Raw genomic sequence first — 20,116 nt, 5'->3', positions numbered from 1 at the left:
CAGCCGATGCGCCCAGCGGCAGCACGTGAGTGGGACTGGGCATGGCACCATTTTGTTTGCTTTTAAAAGGTAAATTTTAGGTAACTCAGAAAGGAAAGCGGCACCTAAACCTTTCCTGCCTCCTGAAGGTGAACACTGTGCTGCTGCAAGGGCATGTGCCTGGCCTGTGGCTGGTGTGCATCGTGGGGCAGCCATGGGCGTGGGTGTTTGCTTTATCACACTTCTATTCATTTCCCTTTCTTCTTTTGTACTGGTCAGCCACTGGCACCATCTTTCTACCTCAGCCTGGGGTGGTGGGGTGGCATTTTGGGATCCTCTGGGGCTTTAGTCAAGGTCTTGTATCAGCTGTATCTTCTTTTTGAATGAGGAAGCACGTTCAGCCCTTGTTTCCTGCCTGCAACTTCACACGTGGAGGGAACACATTTGGGGGACAACAGCCCACCCTGGGGGAGGAGCTGCAGCCTGGCTCTGAGCGTGGGGCTCTCTGGGCCTGCATCGATCCGTGTCTGTCCCCCCTCTACCAGCGCCTAGAAGGAGCCAGCAGCCCCTTGGGGGTGGAAGTGGCCGGGCTGGCACTTGGGGGGTCCAGGGTGGGGGGCACACCCTCTGCCTCCACCTCCTCTTCACTCTCGCGGCCCGACGTGGGGGTGGTAGGGGGCTCCCGAGTGGGCAGGGGGATGGGGGGGTCCACGGTGAAATAGACCGTGTTTCATGCTCCTGCCCCCCCACGGGTGCGGGGTGTACGGGGGAAAGTCTAACCCTCTCCCCTCGCCCCGGCAGCGGGTGTGTGAGGGAAGAATGCCCCACGCAGCGCGGCGGGGCCGTGCGGGATGTCACCCCGCCCCACGCAGCGTGACCCGCCCCGCACTGCACCGGCGCGCCGCGGGGAGGGGCCGCGCCGCGGCTCCGGGCGCTGCCGCCCGCAGGTACCCGCCGCGGCACGCGTGGGTGCGCCGGGGGTCGCGCTGGGGCCGGGAGAGGGGCGCCTCGCCCCGCGGCTGCGTGGGGGCCCGGCCGCTCCGCTCCCCCTCGCTCTCCCCCGCCCCGCTTCGCTGCGTGGGGCCGGCCCCCGCCGTGTCCCGCGGCCCGCGCTGCTGAGGGGCCATGAAGGTGAAGGTGATTTCTGTCCTGGAGGACAACTATATGTACCTGGTGATCGAGGAGAGCACCCGGGACGCCATCGCGGTGGACGCCGCCGTCCCCAAGAGGGTGAGCAGAGCTTCGGCCCCGAGCGCCGCAGGCGCGGCGTGTCCCGGGTGGGCTGCGGTGGGGTCCCACGCGTGGGCTTGATGTGCGGTGGGGCACGTCCCTGTGTGCGTGGAGCATCCTGCTGGTGAGTGGGTCGATCCCTGTTCAGCCCCCGTGGAGTCAGGGGGCTGTGACACCCCCCTCCCACTCGCCCGCGGGCTGTGGGGAGGTTGCCCTGGTGCCCTGACTGATCCCGTGCCTGAGCCAGAAGCCATGCCGACCCCGAAGCAAGTGAAAGTAGCCTAAAATAGAGTGTTGGAGTGCATCTCCCAGGTGAGGCCCTGTTCCCTGGGAGCCAGCCCGTGGCTGTGCTGGTTGGGAAGGCAGCAGCCAGGGTTGCCCCTCACTCCACGCCCCCGTGTGCCACCCTCAGCCGCAGCACAGTGTGCAAACGCTGTCGCGGGTTTTAGGCGTTAGTAACTGGCTCTGACATTTCCTTCCTCTTTGAGGAACGTAATCAGGAGCTGCCAGAGGGTTTGTTAGGAGCCACGAATTTTAAGTTGGCACTCCAAGCCTCCTGGCAGCTGAGCAGCGGGGTTGGCAGCCCTACAGGGCCCCTCGCTGCAGCGGAGGAGCCGCGGTGGGTTCCACAGCCGCCGTCTCCCCGCCGCAGCAGTCACCCCATGCACCCTGTGCCGCACCTGTGCTGCCAGAGCACTGGCCATAAAATGCCACGGGCCTGCGGGAGCGGCGTGTTCCCATTTGCCTGCCGCGCTGTGCCTGACGGGGTTGCTGCAGGGAGCCAAGCCTTCGTGCCACCCTCATCCTCTCGTTGCTCAGTGGGTGGTTGTGACTGCTGCCTCTGCCATGGTCCAACAGGCCTCTCGCCTGCGGAGCAGCGCACAGGGGACAGGCCCTATGCGGGGATGGCTGTGGTGGGGCCTGGCTGCTCATGGCTGCAGCAGTCACAGCACCTGTGTCACCTCCTGTCCGCATGCTCACTGCCTTCCGCTCTGGGTCCGTTGCAGTTGCTGGAAATCATCAGGAAGGAGGACGTGGTGCTCAGAGCGATCCTCACCACGCACCACCACTGGTAAGTGCTGCTGGAACGAGCCAGGGGCCGGGGGTGGCTGTGGCTGGTGCAGGAGTGGGTGCCCATTCCCTCCTCTGCTGGCACAGGGACCATGCGAGGGGCAACGAGGAGCTGGCGCGGCTCTGCCCCGGCCTGCACGTGTACGGCGCCGATGAGCGGATCGGGGCCCTGACACACAAGGTGACCCATGACCAGGAGCTGACGGTACGTGGCTGTAGGATCGGGGAGTGCCCAGGGGATGGTTCCCCATGCAGAGATCCTGCCCCACAGGGTGCCTGTGGCTGATGGGGAGCGGAGCTGGGCCATGGTGCGGGTGCTGGTGGTGTGGTACTGTGCCGGGAGCTGACAGGGTTGGTGCCTGGCCCGGGCCCTGCTCAGGCTCCCCATGTCCTGGGGCAGTTGCAGACGTGGCACTGTGGATTTGGGGTGGGATGGAGGGCTGGATGAGGGGAGAAGCTTCATCCAGTGGCTGGATGAAGTGCCCAGCCCACTCAGGACTGCACTGGGGAATGCAATCCTCTCCTGAGGCCCTGCTGCTAGACTCCATCAGAGCAGACACAGGCAACTAGGGCTCAACCAAACCACCATCCCCTGGCACATCTGCAACCCACTGAGCTCCCCGCAGGCGATGCTGTGGGGCTTAGGGAGGTCTAGGAGTTCTGTCTGTCCCCAGCAGTGTCCTGACCCTCTCTCCCGCAGTTTGGGGCCATCCGGGTGAGGTGCCTCTTCACCCCCTGCCACACCTCGGGCCACATGTGCTACTTCATGTGGGAGGACGGCTCCCCGGACGCTCCTGCTCTCTTCTCAGGTACCTCACCCTACTGACACACACCCCCTGGGTACCAGGGACACAGGACAGGACACGTTGCCTGACCCCCCACCATGCTCAGCACTCACAGGGCAAATCCAGTGCATGGGGGCTCCTACCTGGCACCCTGTCCCTGGGAGCAGGGCCAGAGTCCCCTCTGTGCCCAGACCCCTTTCCCTGCAGGTGACACCCTGTTCGTGGGAGGCTGTGGGAGGTTCTTTGAGGGGACAGCGGAGCAGATGTACACCAACCTCACCCAAGTGCTGGGGGCTTTGCCAAAGGAGACAGTGAGTACCCTGCATCTCAGCCTTGGCCTGGGGAGGGACCCCAGAATCGGGGAGAGGGGCTGCAGGCTGGCACCACTGTAGAGGCAGCACCCGTCTCTGGGGCTGGGGCTGCAGCGGGACTGGGGTGGGCTGGACCCAGCACAGGGTACACGTGTGATACCAGGTGCTTCCCGCTGGCCTTGCAGAAGGTGTTCTGCGGCCACGAATGCACCGTCCGGAACCTCAAGTTTGCCTTGAAAGTGGAACCAGAGAATGAAATAGTGAAGAAGAAACTCGCCTGGGCCAAAGTAAGTGGCTGTACCCTGCCAGGGTGGGGGTGGAGTTGGGAGTTGGGTGCTGGTGAGTTTTTGGACATCTCTGGTTCCTTGGCAGCAGCGGGACAACGAGGACTTGCCCACAGTTCCCTCCACGCTGCAGGAGGAGTTCCTCTACAACCCTTTCCTGCGGGTCACGTAAGCAGTGCCCCACTGTGCTCAACCCCAAACTGTGCCTAGTCCTGCCCTGAATCTCTGCTCTCTCCCTCTAGCTTTGCCCCTTCTCCCAACAGCTTCACTAGTCCGTGGGAAACTGAGGCCCCGAGGGAGGGGGAAGGTGCCTGGGCACAGGATCCTGTATTGACCAGGACTACCCACAGACAAGCCTCTCCTGTGGCAGCCACCCAGCACGAGGCTGTGACTGCCCTGTTGTTGGTCCTGGTGGGGAGAGGGGTCCCCATCCTGCTCCCCATGGTCACAGCAGAGCTGGTCTGCTTGCAGGGAGGAGTCTTTGCAGAAGTTCACGGGCAAGACAGACCCGGTGGAGGTGCTGAGGACCCTCCGCACCGAGAAGGATAACTTCAAGAAGCCCAAGGAGCGGCCCCATCCCCAGGCCGTGCTCGCCTTCGACTGGGGACTTTTCCGCCCCTTCCTTGAGAAGAAGTGAGCAGCTGCCAAAAAGCAGCATCCCCGTGGCCACGGGGGCTTCCTCCTGCCCTGTGTCCTCCTGTGAGACTCTGCACTTGGGAAGTGGTTTCTGTCTTTAACCTGCTCGTATTGAGGCTGCTTTGCTTCACTCCATGCACCATGCCCAAGTGCCCTAGCTGAGGCAGGTCCCTGGGGGAGGGAATCTACAGCGAGCTCGGGCAGCTCCGCAGGCAGGGATGAGGCACCGAGACGTGGATGCACTGGAGGAAGCCGGGAACTGGCACTGCCACTGGCGTTCAGCACTACCTGCCTGACTTCAGGGCTGGGCTAATAGAAACCCTCATTGCGGTGGGGCTTTTCCCCCTCCTTTTTTGTTCCTTATTTTTATAGCAGGCCAAGGTAGAAGCGTGGCGCAGGGATCTGTAACGCGATCGCTGCCTGTGGGGACCTGTCCCAACCGCTTAAACCGGGCCCAGCGTGTTCAGGCGGCCTCCAGGCCCGGAGCACAGCCAGTCTGACCCAGGGGTTTCCTCACTTTTCAAGGTGTGACAGTTTATAAGCAGCTTCCATTCCCCCCCTGCCAAGTTTAAAAACTGGAAAACACTTCTCCGAACCTCTCATTTATGTTGCCTTGTCCTTACAACAAGCGTTCAGGAGCAGCTGGGTCCCTTAAGCCTCTTCAGCCTCCAGTGTGAGCAGAATCAGGATTGTATTTTAGTTTGAGGAACGTGCAAAGCTTTTCTGTGCAGGTGGTGGGCAGGTGTCTTACAAACCAATTACCTTTTTTGGGGAGAAAAACCTCGGGGTTGCTGGCTGCTCTGGAGGCTGTGGCAGTGCCCCGAGGGCTGCGCCGGGCGGGTGAGTGTCTCAGTGTTGCTGAGGTTACACCCGTGTGTGTGTTTGTGTGTGTTTCAAATAGAATCAGAGGAACAGAGTAGGCATTAATCCTTTACCAAATGTTGTCATTTTGAAGTGTTGATTACAAATTTTATGGCTCTTAACACTGGAACAGGGCTGACTTCAGGAGCTTTGTGTGGGCTGTGAACTGCACCCCTTAGCACTGACACCTGGTTTGTGGCCTCTTCTTCCCTCGCTAGAAACTCAAGTAAGGTTTTCTTTTTTCCTAAGTTACAGTGAGAATTTCCTCTCCTCTACAAGAGGGGAGGAATTGATCCTTCTGTACCAGTTGCCCCTCAGTCTAACTGTGACGGTGCAGTGAGTAGCTGTTACCTGGGAGTTCCTCTGGGAGTTTATTTCTCCCAGAGCAGCTTGGGGCTGAGTCCTGGCCTGCAGCAAATCACCAGGGCCAGCAGGTTTGAGCTGCCAGGACAGGCCCCAGGAGTGTCTGCAGGAGCTGAGGGCTGGGCCTATCCTCAGCAGAGCCCTCTGGCAGTATCAGTGGGGCACAGGTTGGTACCTGGGTAACACACTGTAGCCCCCAGTTGTTTAATCTCCAGCTAATGGAGCTAATTTGAGCTATTTGTGCATTTTGGGCATCCTGAGAATGTTCTCAGCAGCCACAGAATGTGCTTTTTCTGCCCTGATGTACAGCCAGTCTCAGCCCATTGGCCCTGTGGACTGACCCAGCAGTAGCTCTCCTGCTGAGGAACCCTCGTGGGGTAGCACAGCACGGAGTGTCACACAGCTCTGCCTGGAATGGGGCCGTCTCCCAAACCACCAGCTTGCTTGTAAACACAACAGAGTGGGAGCTCCTTGCCTTATGAACACTGTGAATTCACTAATTGATCAGCAACACCTGGAAAATGTACAGCTTTAATTAAAACCCTTTCAAAAAATGCCTTATGCACTGTTGGTGTGCTTTTAATGAAGAATGGATGAGGCTTTGCGAGGAGGAAGGCGAGTATTGCCAGGGGTGGGTGACGAGAGCCAGGCTGAAGCTGGACTGCTTTGCTTCTGGACAGCCCTGCCTGCACTTTGGGTGGGAGGAGCTGGGCCAGGGGTCTGCGGGGGGCAGAGTCAGTAACCAGCTGCACCTCAGACATTGACTCTGAGGGAACAAGGCACCGTGGCAGCTTTGTTTTCAGTTTTCACCCATTTAACTCTGCTGCCTGCACTGGCCTCCTGCATGCAGAGGAACTGCACAATGGAGAAGTATCAAAGTGATTTAGTCTCTTGAGGTTCCCACCCACTCGCAGCTGCAGCTTCCCCTCCAGCTGTGGCTGTCCCCCCACCTTCCCACACGCACCCTAACTCCAGCAAAACTGATACTGCGATTAAATACAGCAAACCAGAGTTGCTCAGTGACTAGCAGCAACAAGGCCCTTGTCGGGGCATCCCGGTAACCACGACCTGTGGCCCCGCCAGGCACCACAGCAGAGGGCTCTGCAGCCTCCTGGGCAGGTCTGGAAGGATACACCCTCAATGATCCCATCTCACAGCCACCTTCTATTAACCTTTGGAAAGTAACAGCTTTATGAGGCACTGAGGACTTTGTCCTTTCTTGGAAGGAAAGATGGCAATAAATTCTGCCTTGGAACTCTGTAAAAAATGTTGTCTCTGAATTTGTGGGTGTTGTCCATCAGCAGCTGGCTGTTGGTGAGGGGGCAGATGTGCCCACTGTGTGACTACTGTGTATTTAGGGAGAGAAAGAGCTGTAATCACCTACAGTTACAGACGGTTGTTCAATAAACCACTCCAGCTTTTCCCTCTTACACATCCATCCCCATCACACTCCAGCAGAGTGAACAGCCCCACACATGTCCCCCACAGCACCAGGCTGCTGGTGCCCACCCTCTGACAGGAGGCCTAGCGCAGCTACGCAGGGCAAGGAAACAGAAAACCACCACCTGAGCTCTGACCAGACCATTTATAATGAACTGGGCATGTCCTGACAGAGACAGCCCTAACAGTGCCCTGACATCCCAGCAAGGCCCGCACAGGTAACACTGTCACACAGCACCAAGCTCCTCTCGGCCAGGCCGCGGCTACTGCGAGCCAAATCCTTCAGGACCTGAGGTTCATCACTTCTGGCAGAAGCAGCGTTGTAAAGGGAGCAGAGCTGGTCCCTAAGGATCACGTAGAGGCTGGGTCACACCGCTGCTGCTTTTGCTGTGTGCGTTACGTCAGCGTTTGGTTTTTACTTCATGTCACTTCAGCAACTCTAAAGCTGAACGCTGCCTGCCCGCATGGCGCATCACGTTCTCATCCCCAGCGGGACTCAGGCCTTGCAAACTCCCCACTGGGGCACAGAACTCTACCTGTCCTTTGGGAGTCTTAAATGCAATCGACTTAGAACGAGGCACAAGGTATCTGCATCTGGGCATCGCAGCGTCAGGCTTCACCACTTGATGTTAAACGCGGAGTTTGCCTTCTCCACTGCGTGGTACGACGTGTGCAGGGCCCCCGCAGCCCGCTCAGACCCTGCGCCGCCCAGCCACTGCTCGTACAGCTCCCTCACAGGGCGGTTCTCCTCAGGAATCTCACTCTTGAGAGACTCATACAACCTCTCCACTTGCTGGAGCTGCTCCTTGTTGGAGTCACTGGCTAGTTTGATCTGGCCACCTCCATTTAAACAGCCTACATGTGACCAAGGGAGAAAACATCAGTGTTAGAAAGCACTTCAGCTTTATCAGAAAAAGCCACAACTGTGGCTCCTTTGCTCTACACCTGAAAACAGTTACAGAAATGAAACCCCCATTATAAGTGTGGTCTCCTACACAGTCATCTGATGCTAGTGGGCTGGGCTGCAGCCCTGGGAGGAGAGCATGGACCTGCTTCCACCTCAGCCAGCTGGGAGAGGGCTGCACCAGGAAGACAATGTAGAAGAAACAGCAAGCTCTGGCTCCCAGCCTGTGCCTCCAGAACACAACCTGGGTTAGAACAGCCCTGGAGTGACAGCTAAAGGTAGGATAAGTGCACTTGGGATGTGTTCTGGAGTTGCTGTTGGGGAGGAGGTGAGTTAGGAGTTGAGCTATGCAGTATGTGGTTGCCCAAGGTCCTGTCCTGTGGCTGAGCAGCAAAGGTTAGGGAGCTGTGCAGACCCTTGGGGTGGGCAGCTGCTCAGAGTGCCAGGGGGGCGGTTTCCTACCACCTTGGGCTGGTTTCAGGCTGCCCTGGTGCCCTGAGAGCAGTAGGGAGAGAAAGGAGGGCCTGCATGAAGTGGAAAGGGAACAAAAGGGATAGAAATGAACTTTCTTCACTAGACATAGCAAGGTTCCCAAAAAGCATAACCATTTTGTGCAATTTTTAGGGGAGGAATCTCCCCAAAGGGCTCAGAAACCCATGAGGGGCTCCTTGAAAGCACTAATTAGGCAAATTTTGTGCCATAGAATTGAACTGTAACTACTGGAATCCCAAAGAATTACTGGCTTCTAAGTAGGAAAAAACTACACACAACCAACTTGGGTGTTCTGATGCTGTGACTATCACAAGAACTTGAAAGCTTTGCCACAATATTCAGGATGTGAGAAATTGCTTTCTCCTTTAGGTCTAGTTTCTTACAGCCGTGGGCTGTGAGGGTAGAAGCCCTGCACACTCACCTGATGGGCAGGCCATGACTTCCACATAGTGATAGGGTGATTTTCCTCGTTTCAGCTTTTGCACCAAGTTCTGGATGTTCCGAAAGCCATATGCCAAAGCAAACTGGAGCAGGACTGTTCCATCCTTCTCCAGGGTCACCTCCTGGAAGTCCTTGTTTCTGAGGAACAAGAGCAGAGAAAATATCTTCTCTAAATTAACTTCTATTTTAAACTTCCAAGACCCCTGTGCTAAAACAAAGTTCTTTGAGAAAGCTTACTGGAGAAAGCAGCCCTAGTTCTCTGACACCCAAACCAAACTGCTGAAGGAAGAAGCTTGCAGATGCTTTCCCAGCCTCATTTGGGGACCTGCCACCTGCACTGAGCTTGCTGAAGATCACCTATGTTAAATAAATCCTTAAAAGCCAAGCAAATGGGATCTCCACAAGTGTTTCACTGTGACAAGCCTTAGGAGTTGGCTTCAGACAACTTACGCATCAAAGAGGCCACTGAGGGAACTTTTAAATTGCAATGTATCATAAAACCAGGGAGCAAACCACTACCAAAGGCTCCCAGACTCCCAAGGTTAGTGGAAATAGCTGTTCCTCATAAACTTTATTTTACCAGTATTGAGACTTTGGGTGACTGTTCTTTCTGCTTCCTAGACCAGAGAGCCCCAAACATAAATATTGCTCATCAGGGATACAATTAATTACAAATAGCAGATTGATATAGTAACTGAGAAGGCAGAAGGGATCTCAGCTCAATGAGCCTCTGTGCACAAACTCAAGTGACTTGTTCTCTGTCTTGCCACAACACACTTAAAATGGAGCCTGAAAGCCCTGACAATATGTTCTGTTCTGTGATATCCACGTTAGTAGCAAATCTGCTTCACTGGTCTGAGTGCAGGTGAGCAATCCCAGATCCATGGGTCTTTGAAATTATCTAAAAACTGTCTGCAACTTGATGCTGGGAAAATCCATCAGGCCAGAATACAGTGTGTGGGTGGTGAAGGGACCTCCAAAGGAAGGGCTGTACAGAGTGCTGTCTGATTTATTGCTCAACAACTGTGGGAGTGAGAAGCCAATTCCCATGCCTTAAAGTAAAATCTAACATTGTAAAGAAAGTCCCAGCCCATCGGCAAGATAACAGTGTAAACAAAACTGCAACAGAATAGTGCTAAACATCTTACTTTAAAGGTTTGTACTGAAGTGTATCCACTTGAATTCCAAAGAGCTCCCTGGCTGCATACTTGTAGATGTGCTCCAAATAGCCGCCAGATCCCCCTCCTGAGTGGCCCGTGAGCTCTGCTTCTGCTGTGCTCTGGAACCTGGGAAGGGACAAGAGCAGCAGTTTGAAGGGAATGTTTGACAAAACAGAACAGCCATCACAAACACAAAGGTCCAGGGGACTCAAAAGCCCCAGACCAGCTCCCTTTGGGCTCTCAATTTCTTTCTTTCTCCTGGGAATCAATTATTTATAGCTTCAGAGCCCAGCAGGTTTAACCCTTCTGCCCTTTGAGTCAAGCTCAATGGAAACACCGTCCCAAGCCTGGCCCATGTGCTACCAACTTAACCCTCACATATCAAAAATATATCTGGGAATGTTCAGTCAGAAGGCATGTTTGTCAGCTTCCTGTTTCATGCCTCTACAACCACCCTGGGTTCTGCTTGGAAATGGGAGAAGAGAAATGATGAGGCAATGATGCTACAGGTGTGTGCAACCTCTGCTTTTCTAACCCAGCAGCAGTCCTGTATCAGTCAACAGACACCTCATGAGGGCTGAAGCTTTTCTGCACCATGAGCAAAAGCAGAGCTCACGGTTGGGACACCTCTGGGAGGATCGGTGCTACAGTCTCAAGCAAGGAGAGGCAATCTGCATTGCTGTGGTTTTGTGTGCTTCGTGTTCTGTCAGAAAGGTTATCAAATCTAATGATGCTAGGACACTTGCCCCGTACATGGTTGTCCTGGGTGGAATGCTGGTTCAAGTTCAACAATTTTCTGGTGTCAAACAGCTCTGTTAGCATCAGTTCTGGCATTCTAGTTCTGCACAAATAATTCCATCTTGTGGACATGACAAAATACAACCAGCTATTCCGAGGTCAAGCTAACGTTTCTTGAGAATAGCTCACCAGATGGAAGCCACAACAATGGCTTTTGTTATGAGAGAATAACAAGCTGAGGGATCTGCTTATAAGCACTCCTCAGGCAGGGACACTTGCATTCTCCCACTAACAGCTGCAGAAAGCAAAACACTTGAATTCAGGCCAAACAATTTCAAGTCCAATCGAAGATGTTGCCTCTTGCAGATAAGATCTTCTCTTTGGAAGAATGGCAGAAGGCAACACTTTAGCCTGCAATCAGCCTCAGAAACTATTTTTAATTTGATCTTGTTTACAGGAACTGAGCTTCATTATCAATGTGTTTCGATGTGTCTGGCCTCACGTACCGCTACTCTCTTAAGAGCGAGGCTGCCAGCAAGCCCCAGTGCTGGCCTGGAGAAATGGTTCTACCAGCACAAGTTGGGGATTTCTGGCACTTTATCTCACTCTTCCTGCCAAATGCAATAACCTCTTAATGGGCTTCTCCACGTGCTAGAGGCAGAAGCAGAACAGCCCCTGGCCTGCTCCTGGGATGGCTCTGTGTCCTGGGGAATACGTGCTGTTTGTAACCGGCCAATTTACCCGGCGTGCTAAAGCCAGCAAAAGGCTATAGAGGCACTTTATCACCATGAGCTTGAGGCCCAGGGCGCAGAATGTACTCCTGAGAAGCTGCCCAGAGATTCTTATCAAGTAATTGGACATTCAGTGCTATGTTATAACTGACACTTCCATAATGTTATTTCCTAAGAGACCCCAAGCGCTTCAGTGCCTTTTTTTCTCCTCAATTTTCTGTTAGTGGTGTCACAATACAGCTGGTAGAACACAAGTACTTGTTTACACGGGCAACTTCTGAAGTTGTACTTTTAGGACTCAACCACGCAGACATCTACAGCTGAGGACACTCTTCTGTTTTGGTGTGAAAGCACACACTGTGTCAGAAAAAGACAAGTTAATCCTTGGAAAAGTGTGCATATATAGATCTGTATTGCTAAATGTGTTATGTGAGACCTGCACCTACAGCGACCCACTGAAGTGCAGCAGAAGGAAATCAAGGCTCTGGGCATGCATGTTATTTTAAATATCTATTTTAAATTAAGTGTCCCTTACATAAAAGGCATTGGATGGCAATAGACTGTCTCTATCTCACATCCTCCTCTTCAGAAGCACAGGAGTGACCCATAATTGTAATGTAGGAAAGGGGCTGCATGTCAGGACACTTCCCTTCACAGCTCTGTCAGTGTACATGTGTTCACCGGGGAGCTCTTGAGCAAAGGCTGACAATGGCTCTTCGTTGCACCAGAGGGACTTGAAGCCTATTTAGAAGTAACTCAGATTCCAAAGTGAGAGTGTCACATCTACAAGCAGCACAGTTGAAGAAAAAGTAGTGTCATGTTCTAATCGTGTACTGGATGCTGCATACTTTGGGTATCAAAATCTCCGAAAAATGTTACATGTAAGCCTGAGCAGTAAGTTTCTGAACCATATACTTATCTTTTATAATTCTTAAAAGTTCCTGCACGTGTAGCTTTTCTGTTTGTTCATGTGCAAAGTGCTCTAAAGACATTTCCTTTAAACTGGAGAAGAGAATGCTTTGCTTTGGCACTCGGGGCAGAGCCACCACTGCATCTCCACTCAGATGAGTAAAATGGGATTTTAATGTTTCCGTAGCCAGTTGGATATCTGCGTGGCTGCCACTTAAGCAGATGTTACTTCCCAGTGGAAGCAACTGAGGTCTCATCTGGTTTGCACATGTTTTAGATCTCTTTTTTTTCCCCCCACAATTAAAGACTCCTAGAGATTAGCTGAGTGACTTTAATATGTCTTATTTGTGCTTTAATTCTGGAATCTTTGCAGTAGCTCTGATAACTAGGAACAGAGACAGGCAAACTGAGTTCAGTGCAGTTGCAGGCTTTGTTTTAGCAAACTCTCTCATCGCTGATCTAGATTCTTTCACTTGTCAGAGTTTGCAGGTAGATTTTGCACCAGCTATACAGTGAGTAACAGCAACTGATGTAAACGACCGTCTTGCAATTTGTACTTCTCTGCACAATTATTTTGCAATCATACTCTTCTGGGGCTAATTCTAGCAACCCCGCTGATATACAGAGTTGCTGATCCTTGGACTACTAAAATCTAGAACAAATACTTGCAGATTCTCTACAAATGCACATTCATCATATTGTGCAGAAGAAATATGCAGAATACACAATTGTACTGATTCAGGTGACAAAAGAAAACAAACAAAATGCAAACACAGGCAGTCTTGTGTAGAACAGGAGTGGAAAAGCAAAGCCTGTTGAAGAACTCTACAAATACTGGTGAAAAAGAATGTGACAGAAGACAAAAATGAGGTTTTGTTCTTACATGGTATCCAGTGGAGCAGGATCTACATCTGATAGAGACACTCCTTCTTGTTCCAACAACTTTAGCACTTCTCCTATAACAGAACCAGAGACATAAAAAGTTCTTACTTTGGGGACAAAGGAAAACAAATCCCACAGATCAGTACCTAAGAGTGCATCTGTAAATTTTACAAGGACATGGTTTGCATCACTGAAATGTAACTGTACAGCAATATCCACACACTGGATCCTCTATCAGAGACATGGGCTTATTAAAACTAGCCAGTGCCTTGCACTGAGGCTTCCAGAAATTAGCTGGACTACCTCTGCTCTGCTCACCTGTGGTGATTACACAGTCCACATCACGAGTTTGGTACTCCTGGTTGAAAAAGTCTGGCCTTGAAGCCTCTAGCTTTTTGTCATAACAGGGCATCACTGTTACATGGTATATCTGGTCAGGTCTTAAGTGCTGGAAGAAAGACAAAGCTGTGCAGTTGGGTTGGCCAGTATTGAACCTGACTTGAGGGAGATATTTTTCCAAGTACAAATAAGAATGAGGAAATTAAGGCCACCATGCCTCTGGAAATACTCCCCACTGTTACTTAACACTTATTTATACATACATCACACACACAAACACACATTAAATTATTTCCCTCATAGAACTCAATTTCAGTTTGCAGCAAGTGACAGCAGTGTGGTCTTTTGCAGGTTTCCCCCTCTTTTTGCTAGTGCAGATGGTCCAGACAAAAGACAGTCAATGAAGTGAATTCCTAATTAAACAGTTAGACAACATGTTTCCTCAGTGCTACAAAACCCCAGCCTCTGTATCAGTAACTGATAAATTATCTGGAGTCAGACAAAAACTGCATGACCATCCAAGTACTAAGCACAGGCTGAGGAAACAAGTCATTGACTCAAGGCCATTGTTTCAGTATCTTGGGCCAAATATTCTTACTAGCTGCCAATTTTTCTAACAAGTATGCAGATGTCAGCATTTACTTAAGGCAAGTGTTAAACCACTGCTCATTAATGGACAATAAATCACACAATGAGAAGTGATGCTTAAGTTTCTTACTGGACAAATCCAGGCTATGACTATAACTCTAGTCTTTAAAGATCAGATTTATGTTTGGAAAGATTCCAAAGGTTAAAGACTGACAACAGAACTCAGTCAAACTGAAACAGAACAAGCTGGGAATGAGCAAGTAATTTTTAGACAAGACATGAACTGCACGTATGCACTGACAGAAAGTTTGTCTTAGGATAATTTAAGCTATTCGCCAACGTTAAGCAACGTGAAAATACCACACACAGACAAGACAGGAGCACAAAGACACTGAAAAATAAAGTTTTTCTAGCCTTCTCAAATAACATGCAGAGGTTTTAAGCAGCTCATGCAGCATGTGCTTCGTGTTCCTGCCCTAGTTGCTAACTTCTCATTAGGCAAAACAGAAGGGAGACAGATGCTGCCTTTGCTGGCTTCTGCAAGATAATTTTTACCTTTAAACTCTAACATATAACATGCAGGAAAAAAATCAGCTTTTAAAGCATTGCATTTTAGCAATTTGGCATTAAGCACAGTTTACTTCAGACCCTCACCTGCTGTTCTGCAAAATAGCCCTTGACCAAAGAGCCCATGACCTGCTGTGGAGATTTGGTGGTGCTGATGTACGGGATGATGAAACTGCCGTGAGTTTTCTCTGCGTAGCAGATCCAACCTGAGAAGTGTGTAATTAGAGTACTAAATTAAAAAATAACAAGCAGATCTTCACTCTGTCCATCTTCCCCCCAAGACCAGGCTCAGTATCATTTTCAGCCTCATTTTAGCACAAAAAGTAAAGGAAGTGTAACATGAGTAATTTCAGAGATCGTGAGGTAACTGCAATTAACACCAAAACCTCTCTGTATTGTGAAGAGAGCAATCCTCCAAGTGAATGTATCCATGTACGCTTTTGTGACTAACATTTTGATTTATTGTTCTGGTGTGTTCTTTGCATGCTATTTTATGATTTCCATAACTAATTCAACACCATACCTGGGCAGGCAGAAGCTAGCATTGGCAAAGCCTTTCTGTCTTCAGATTGCTTTTGAAAGCGCTTTACAAACTCTCGTTGGCTCTCCAATAGGCTGAAGTTTCTTGAGAAAGTTGTATCAAAAACATAGTGCACACCTAGGCAGTACAGCATCTGTGTTAAAATTCACAAGAATGATACAGCAAACTCCAACAAAAAGCCTCCAGTCCTCAAACTCAAACTGCATACCCCATCTATGGGCAGCAACCTCTGCAGCTGAATCACAGAATCACAAGGGCTGGAAGGGATCTCAGAAGATCATCTGGTCCAAGCCCTCCTGCCAGAGCAGGATCATCTAGAGCAGGTCACACAGGTGGGTTTTGAATGCTTCCAGAGTTGGAGACTCAACAACCCAGCTGGGCAGTCCGTTCCAGTGCTCCAGAGCTGAGAGTGAACCTTTTTCCCCAATGCACTAAGACGAGCAAAAGTGACTGGAGAATTGCAAATCTACAATTTAGAAGTTCCTTCCTTCCATCACTCCAAGTTTATTATGCAACTGAAGTTGCAGACAGTTTGCATTTTAGCTAATGCCAATTACCAAATGGGATGAATCCACGGGCAGGTTAAATCCCATTGACCTGGTGTGCTCATACCAGTTATGCTGCATGTACACCCCAGCAGGCCCCTCTGTGATTAACAAAACCCAATGCCACACTTGCCTAAACTTTTGAAGAATGCAGTCAACTTCTTTGCTGTTTCTAGAATACTCATTTTGCATTTTGCAGCTAGTGAAGCTCTGGATTGTGGTGAAACAGAAACCACCACCAATTTCTGTTCTTTGGGAGCGGCAGTCTTTGAAAAAAACAACCAAACAACAACACTGTTCAGACAATGTTAACGTGGCACACGCACAGCTTCCATCACACTACAGCATTGACAGTAACTCTGGCTGAACTCTGAAGTCAGTAACTTACTACATTAAACATCCTTTCCAAACCCACGATTACTTTTTAAAGCTTGGAAAACCCACAACAGTGCACTGAGAACATCCTCAGAACCTTCAGGTCTCTGAAACTCAGTTTTACATGTGCCACTTCTGCACACGTTTCTGTGGACGCATCAGACCAATCCACTGCAACTTCCCATCCTGCAGCCTACCCGGCCATGGCTTGTCACCTACCTTGTTGGAAGTTAACACTTTGTAGAGTTCTTCGTGGCTCTGTTGAGTGATCAGAACACTCTCTGCAGATGTAATGCAGCCACTACAAGCTAAACAGTCATTCAGAGTAATTTTAGCCTTTTCCAGTTTTTGTGCTCCTCCATCCTATAAAGAAACAGATCAGACTTGGTTCTGATCCCAGCGTGGCATAAGGGAGCAGTCTTCCCACCTTTACTAGATTTAGTAACAAAGATGTTGCCCTTTTTGTGATCTTGGCTTATCACTAACTAAAAGTCTCTTTTATTTTTAGTAAGATGAGGAAGAAGACAAGTATCTTTAAGTTTGCTGCTTTTAATATTTGCATCGGTGTGCCAAACAATCCTATTGAAGGTGTAACACCGAGTGTTCTGCAATCTTTCTGTGTGCAGGACTTCCATGGAGGCTGATGGCAGAACTGTATGGCAGCACATCAAAGACAGTGTGTGGCTTGCCATGGGAAAGAAAATATTGTTCCTGAATATTTGACCTGAATAAGTCAGTTTTCCCATAAGACTCTCCTCTTAAATGTCACCTCTCGATAAAATCAGACCAAGCAATTAGGTATTATCAAATTAACATTTTAAAATAAGAAACCAGACTCCTTTGAAGTGTTGCACCCCCTTTTTGGGTCAAAAGCTCATCATCTTCCCGGTCAAAAGTACCATTTCTTGAGGAATTCCCAGCTTGGTTAACTAAGAAATGCTAACCTTCTCTGTGTAAACAGGAAAATCATCCTGCAAAACTTGGCATTAACTTTGGAAGCAGGAGGCTTATGAATTCTGCAGGCTATTTAACAAGGAAGTTGATGTATTATTTTAAAAATCAGAGCAAAAGATAAGAGTATCCCGTTGAATCTCTTTTGAGTGCTCTGCTATAGATCACAATGCAATAAGAAAAGACATCATTGCAAATAATCAGGAACTGCTAATACTGAATTACTGGTGGCAAAACAGACTTCTCAGCTCATCTGCTCTTAGACTGGAAATCATCACTAATTAATGTCAGGGTTTCAGGAAAAAAAGACTGAAAAAAATGAGAATTATTGTTTATAAAACAGGGTAAAAAACCAGTTGGACTTTGGAAAAAAGATAGGAGGAGGATGACGATGAGAATGATACAGCAACACTTCTTTAATATCTTGGTCCTCTTTGAGGCATTAAATAGCTCTAACACTAGTCAAATACACTCCCATTTTCTGGCTATTTTACACAATAATGAAGAAAAATCACACATACCTGATTGATCTGAAAATAGGTTCCATCTGCTTCAATTCTGATCTTAGCTGCTGCATTTCCAGGCTTTCTGTCCACTTTTACAGGTTTGATACATTCCTGAAAGAGAAATAAACCCCCAAAGTGAGGAGGCAACAAAGAGGTAGATTTAATAAAAACTAGAGTGATCAAACTCAAACACTAGCTCTTGAGTGAATGCTGCTTACTCTCCCTCAAGCTATGCTGGGTTTACTTGCAGCATCTCTAACCACCAAGGTAAAAAAGAAAAGAAAGAACTTCTTACCCCTTTTTTACAGAAGGAACACTTCTCCAGCATCATACCAAAAACAGAGGGCAATTTTGCTATTATGTCTGAAGAACACAGCTATGCTTTACGAAGCCTTGAAAGGAACAGAGGCTTGACTGCACACTCCTCTCTCAAATCCTCCAGACTACAGTGCATTCTTCATTGCAAATGTTAACTGCTGGAGGCGTGGTCTCTGCAGTCCACACGTGGCTATTGCCAAGAAAGTTTCATTTACTGTCCAAAGGACTCCGATGACCTCAGATGGACTGCTTCCAGCTTTCACTATTGGTCGATGATCAAGTCCCAAGGGTGCTTTTGCATTTTGTGGGACTTTTATTATTTAGGCACTTCATGACTCCTTGTCCTACTTCTACAGCCAGGACTCTCTTTGCCTTTTACCATCATTGTTCTGTCAACATCTTCAGGTTACTTCCCCTAAATTAATCCAGCTTTATTACATTTTGCAAAATTCAGAGACTACTGAGAACAAGCCATAACAAATCTTCAGTTATGCTCACTGAATAAGATAGTGATCTCTACTTGAAACCCCTAGGAAATTCAAGTACTGCACGGAGAGTTAGTGGGCTTTGCTATGCTCTGTTCCACTAAGCTCACTTCAGGACTTTATCTGCTGTCAGCAAATACATCCGAGATTACTATTTTGTGTGTTTTCCTAACGGTTGAAGACTCCAAAGGGAACAGCCTTGACCTGTCCTTGCTGCTCATTTGCACCCCTCTGCCACCTGCTCCTGTGCACTGGCAGAGGATGGTGAAAACTGAACATTCTGCAATTCTCTTCACTCTGTCTCACGTTCAGCAAACACTTTTGCACTTGCTGTCAGAGTGCTCCATGCTGTAGCTGCAAATAGTTCCTGAATGTTGTTTTTCACTGTTAACAGATGCATTTTAAAGTGTCTTTAACAAGATTTAAATCCTTCCAAAGTCTGTTGTTTTGAGCAAGCCTGGGGAAACATGAGAGATCTGGAGAATCGGCTCCTCCAGAATCAACAGTGTAATGTTGTCAGAAAAACAGACTCCCTGGCTGCAGGGACTCCAGCTCTATTTTCAGCTTGTCCTTTTCCACTCTTGAAAAGCTGGAGGAATTGGAACCCCTTGGAAGGACCTTTCTGCCTGCTGCTTACTCCTGCATCTATGCAGATGAGCTGTGTGCAAGGAAGCTTTAGGCTTAAGGATTTGAGAGTTCTAGTTAATGGGGCAGTATCCAGATCGGGGTGAGAATGACTGACTGGCTGCTGGGCTAAGATTTCTCTCGTTACCTGCTTACTGAGGCTCGCACCGATCAGCCTCGCTGCCCTCTGAGCTTGCAAGAAGACGGAACAAGGAGGTCATCTCCGTGTTCTTTTTTCCCCTCCCGTTCACTGTGTCATTTAACTGCACCCGAAGCATGTGAGAGGACCGGCCTTGCTCCCGTGCCGCCTCTCTCATGCTACCAGACCGAGAGCTGCTGCCCCGGCGGGCGGCACGGCCAGGACTGTCACACAGCTCCCCTCAGCGCCATCTTCCTACCGTCCCCAGGCGGCGCGGGACGGGACGGCCCGACGCCGCGGCTCCCACCCCATCACACGGCCGCGGCCTGTCCCCAGCCCCCAGCCCGCGCCTACCTGCGACGGCCCGATATAATCGTCCAGGTCCGTCAGCTGCAGCACTCCGCTGAACTGAGACGCCATCGCCACGGCAGCGCCACCGCGACACTGTCGTAAAAGGGGGAGACTGCCACACTGCCGGAAAGGACGGCGGCGCGGGAGCCGTGAGGGGAGGGCGGCCTGATGGCGGGCGCGGGGCTGGCGGCCGGCACCCGCCTCTCTTGGTTTACAGGCTACGGCGGAAGGTGTGTTAGGCAGAGGTGTGGTGTGAGCACTAAACTGAGGGAGATGTCGTGTGTGTGGGATTTTCTTCCTGGTATCTTTCTTTAAAAAGCCCTTAACACCCGAAAGCTTTGTGAGGGAGCCGTGGGTGCCTGTCACTTCTTGTGCCTACTCTTCCCCCGCGGGTGGGACACGGTGAGAGTTCTGTCTACGTGGTAGAGGGCTTTGAAGCTCCCTGAACAGCTTGCTGTGTTCATCCAAATGCATGATGTTTTGTGTGAGAGGTTCGGATCTCAGTGTGAGAAATTATTAGTTCTTTGAAGAAGGCAATTTTATTTACATGAGAAGCAGTGGAGAAAGTGC

General features: G+C 50.2%; 3 protein-coding genes across 7 annotated transcripts in view; 2 read left to right on the top strand and 1 right to left on the bottom strand.

The window, feature by feature from the left end:
* Positions 1-909: 909 nt before the first annotated feature.
* On the top strand, positions 910-6,787 carry HAGHL (hydroxyacylglutathione hydrolase like). Of its 2 annotated transcripts, none has more exons than XM_061993685.1 (8): positions 910-1,209; positions 2,217-2,281; positions 2,368-2,485; positions 2,981-3,089; positions 3,273-3,376; positions 3,562-3,663; positions 3,752-3,828; positions 4,132-6,787. In XM_061993685.1, the coding sequence occupies exons 1-8, from the start codon at positions 1,105-1,107 to the stop codon at positions 4,295-4,297; spliced, it is 846 nt and encodes a 281-aa protein (XP_061849669.1). In that variant the 5' UTR covers positions 910-1,104; the 3' UTR covers positions 4,298-6,787. The 2 variants fall into 2 exon arrangements, with proteins under 2 accessions (XP_061849669.1, XP_061849668.1); XM_061993684.1 differs by having other exon boundaries at positions 912-1,209; positions 3,749-3,828.
* Positions 6,788-7,086: 299 nt separating this feature from the next.
* Positions 7,087-19,632, bottom strand: CIAO3 (cytosolic iron-sulfur assembly component 3). 3 transcript variants are annotated; one of them, XM_061993682.1, is made up of 12 exons: positions 19,205-19,518; positions 17,925-18,362; positions 17,645-17,740; positions 16,392-16,535; positions 15,931-16,063; positions 15,235-15,369; positions 14,799-14,917; positions 13,536-13,665; positions 13,219-13,291; positions 9,946-10,083; positions 8,778-8,935; positions 7,087-7,815 (listed from the first exon to the last, which is right to left on the bottom strand). In XM_061993682.1, the coding sequence occupies exons 2-12, from the start codon at positions 17,958-17,960 to the stop codon at positions 7,577-7,579; spliced, it is 1,401 nt and encodes a 466-aa protein (XP_061849666.1). In that variant the 5' UTR covers positions 17,961-18,362; positions 19,205-19,518; the 3' UTR covers positions 7,087-7,576. The 3 variants fall into 3 exon arrangements, with proteins under 3 accessions (XP_061849666.1, XP_061849665.1, XP_061849667.1); XM_061993681.1 differs by lacking the exons at positions 17,925-18,362; positions 19,205-19,518 and adding an exon at positions 19,550-19,632; XM_061993683.1 differs by lacking the exons at positions 15,931-16,063; positions 17,925-18,362; positions 19,205-19,518 and adding an exon at positions 19,550-19,632 and having other exon boundaries at positions 15,235-15,385.
* The window catches only part of LOC133625193 (mesothelin-like), an 87,659-nt gene continuing 75,303 nt past the window's right edge, over positions 7,761-20,116 (top strand). The window contains exon 1 of one of the 2 annotated variants that reach the window (XM_061993679.1): positions 7,761-8,142. The gene's annotated coding sequence lies outside the window, so the exon portion shown is untranslated. Of the gene's footprint in view, positions 8,143-8,836; positions 9,339-20,116 lie in introns of those variants that run through there. The other variant, XM_061993680.1, reaches the window with a different exon arrangement.

Source organism: Colius striatus, chromosome 3 (genome assembly GCF_028858725.1).
Source record: "Colius striatus isolate bColStr4 chromosome 3, bColStr4.1.hap1, whole genome shotgun sequence".
NCBI lineage: Eukaryota > Metazoa > Chordata > Aves > Coliiformes > Coliidae > Colius > Colius striatus.
The sequence above is the reverse complement of the archived record's forward strand: the minus strand, read 5'-3'. Positions and strand labels throughout refer to the sequence as shown.

Bases quoted from the DNA above. Each gene is read 5' to 3' on its own strand.
- HAGHL (XM_061993684.1), top strand. From the start codon at position 1,105: ATGAAGGTGAAGGTGATTTCTGTCCTGGAGGACAACTATATGTACCTG. The intron at 2,282-2,367 runs GTAAGTGCTGCT...CTGCTGGCACAG, and splicing joins CTCACCACGCACCACCACTG to GGACCATGCGAGGGGCAACG. The intron at 2,486-2,980 runs GTACGTGGCTGT...TCTCTCCCGCAG, and splicing joins CCCATGACCAGGAGCTGACG to TTTGGGGCCATCCGGGTGAG.
- CIAO3 (XM_061993681.1), bottom strand. From the start codon at position 19,615: ATGGCGTCTCAGTTCAGCGGAGTGCTGCAGCTGACGGACCTGGACGAT. The intron at 16,536-17,644 runs GTATGTGTGATT...GTTTCTTTATAG, and splicing joins CCTATTTTCAGATCAATCAG to GATGGAGGAGCACAAAAACT. The intron at 7,816-8,777 runs GTGAGTGTGCAG...GGTCACATGTAG, and splicing joins AGTCATGGCCTGCCCATCAG to GCTGTTTAAATGGAGGTGGC.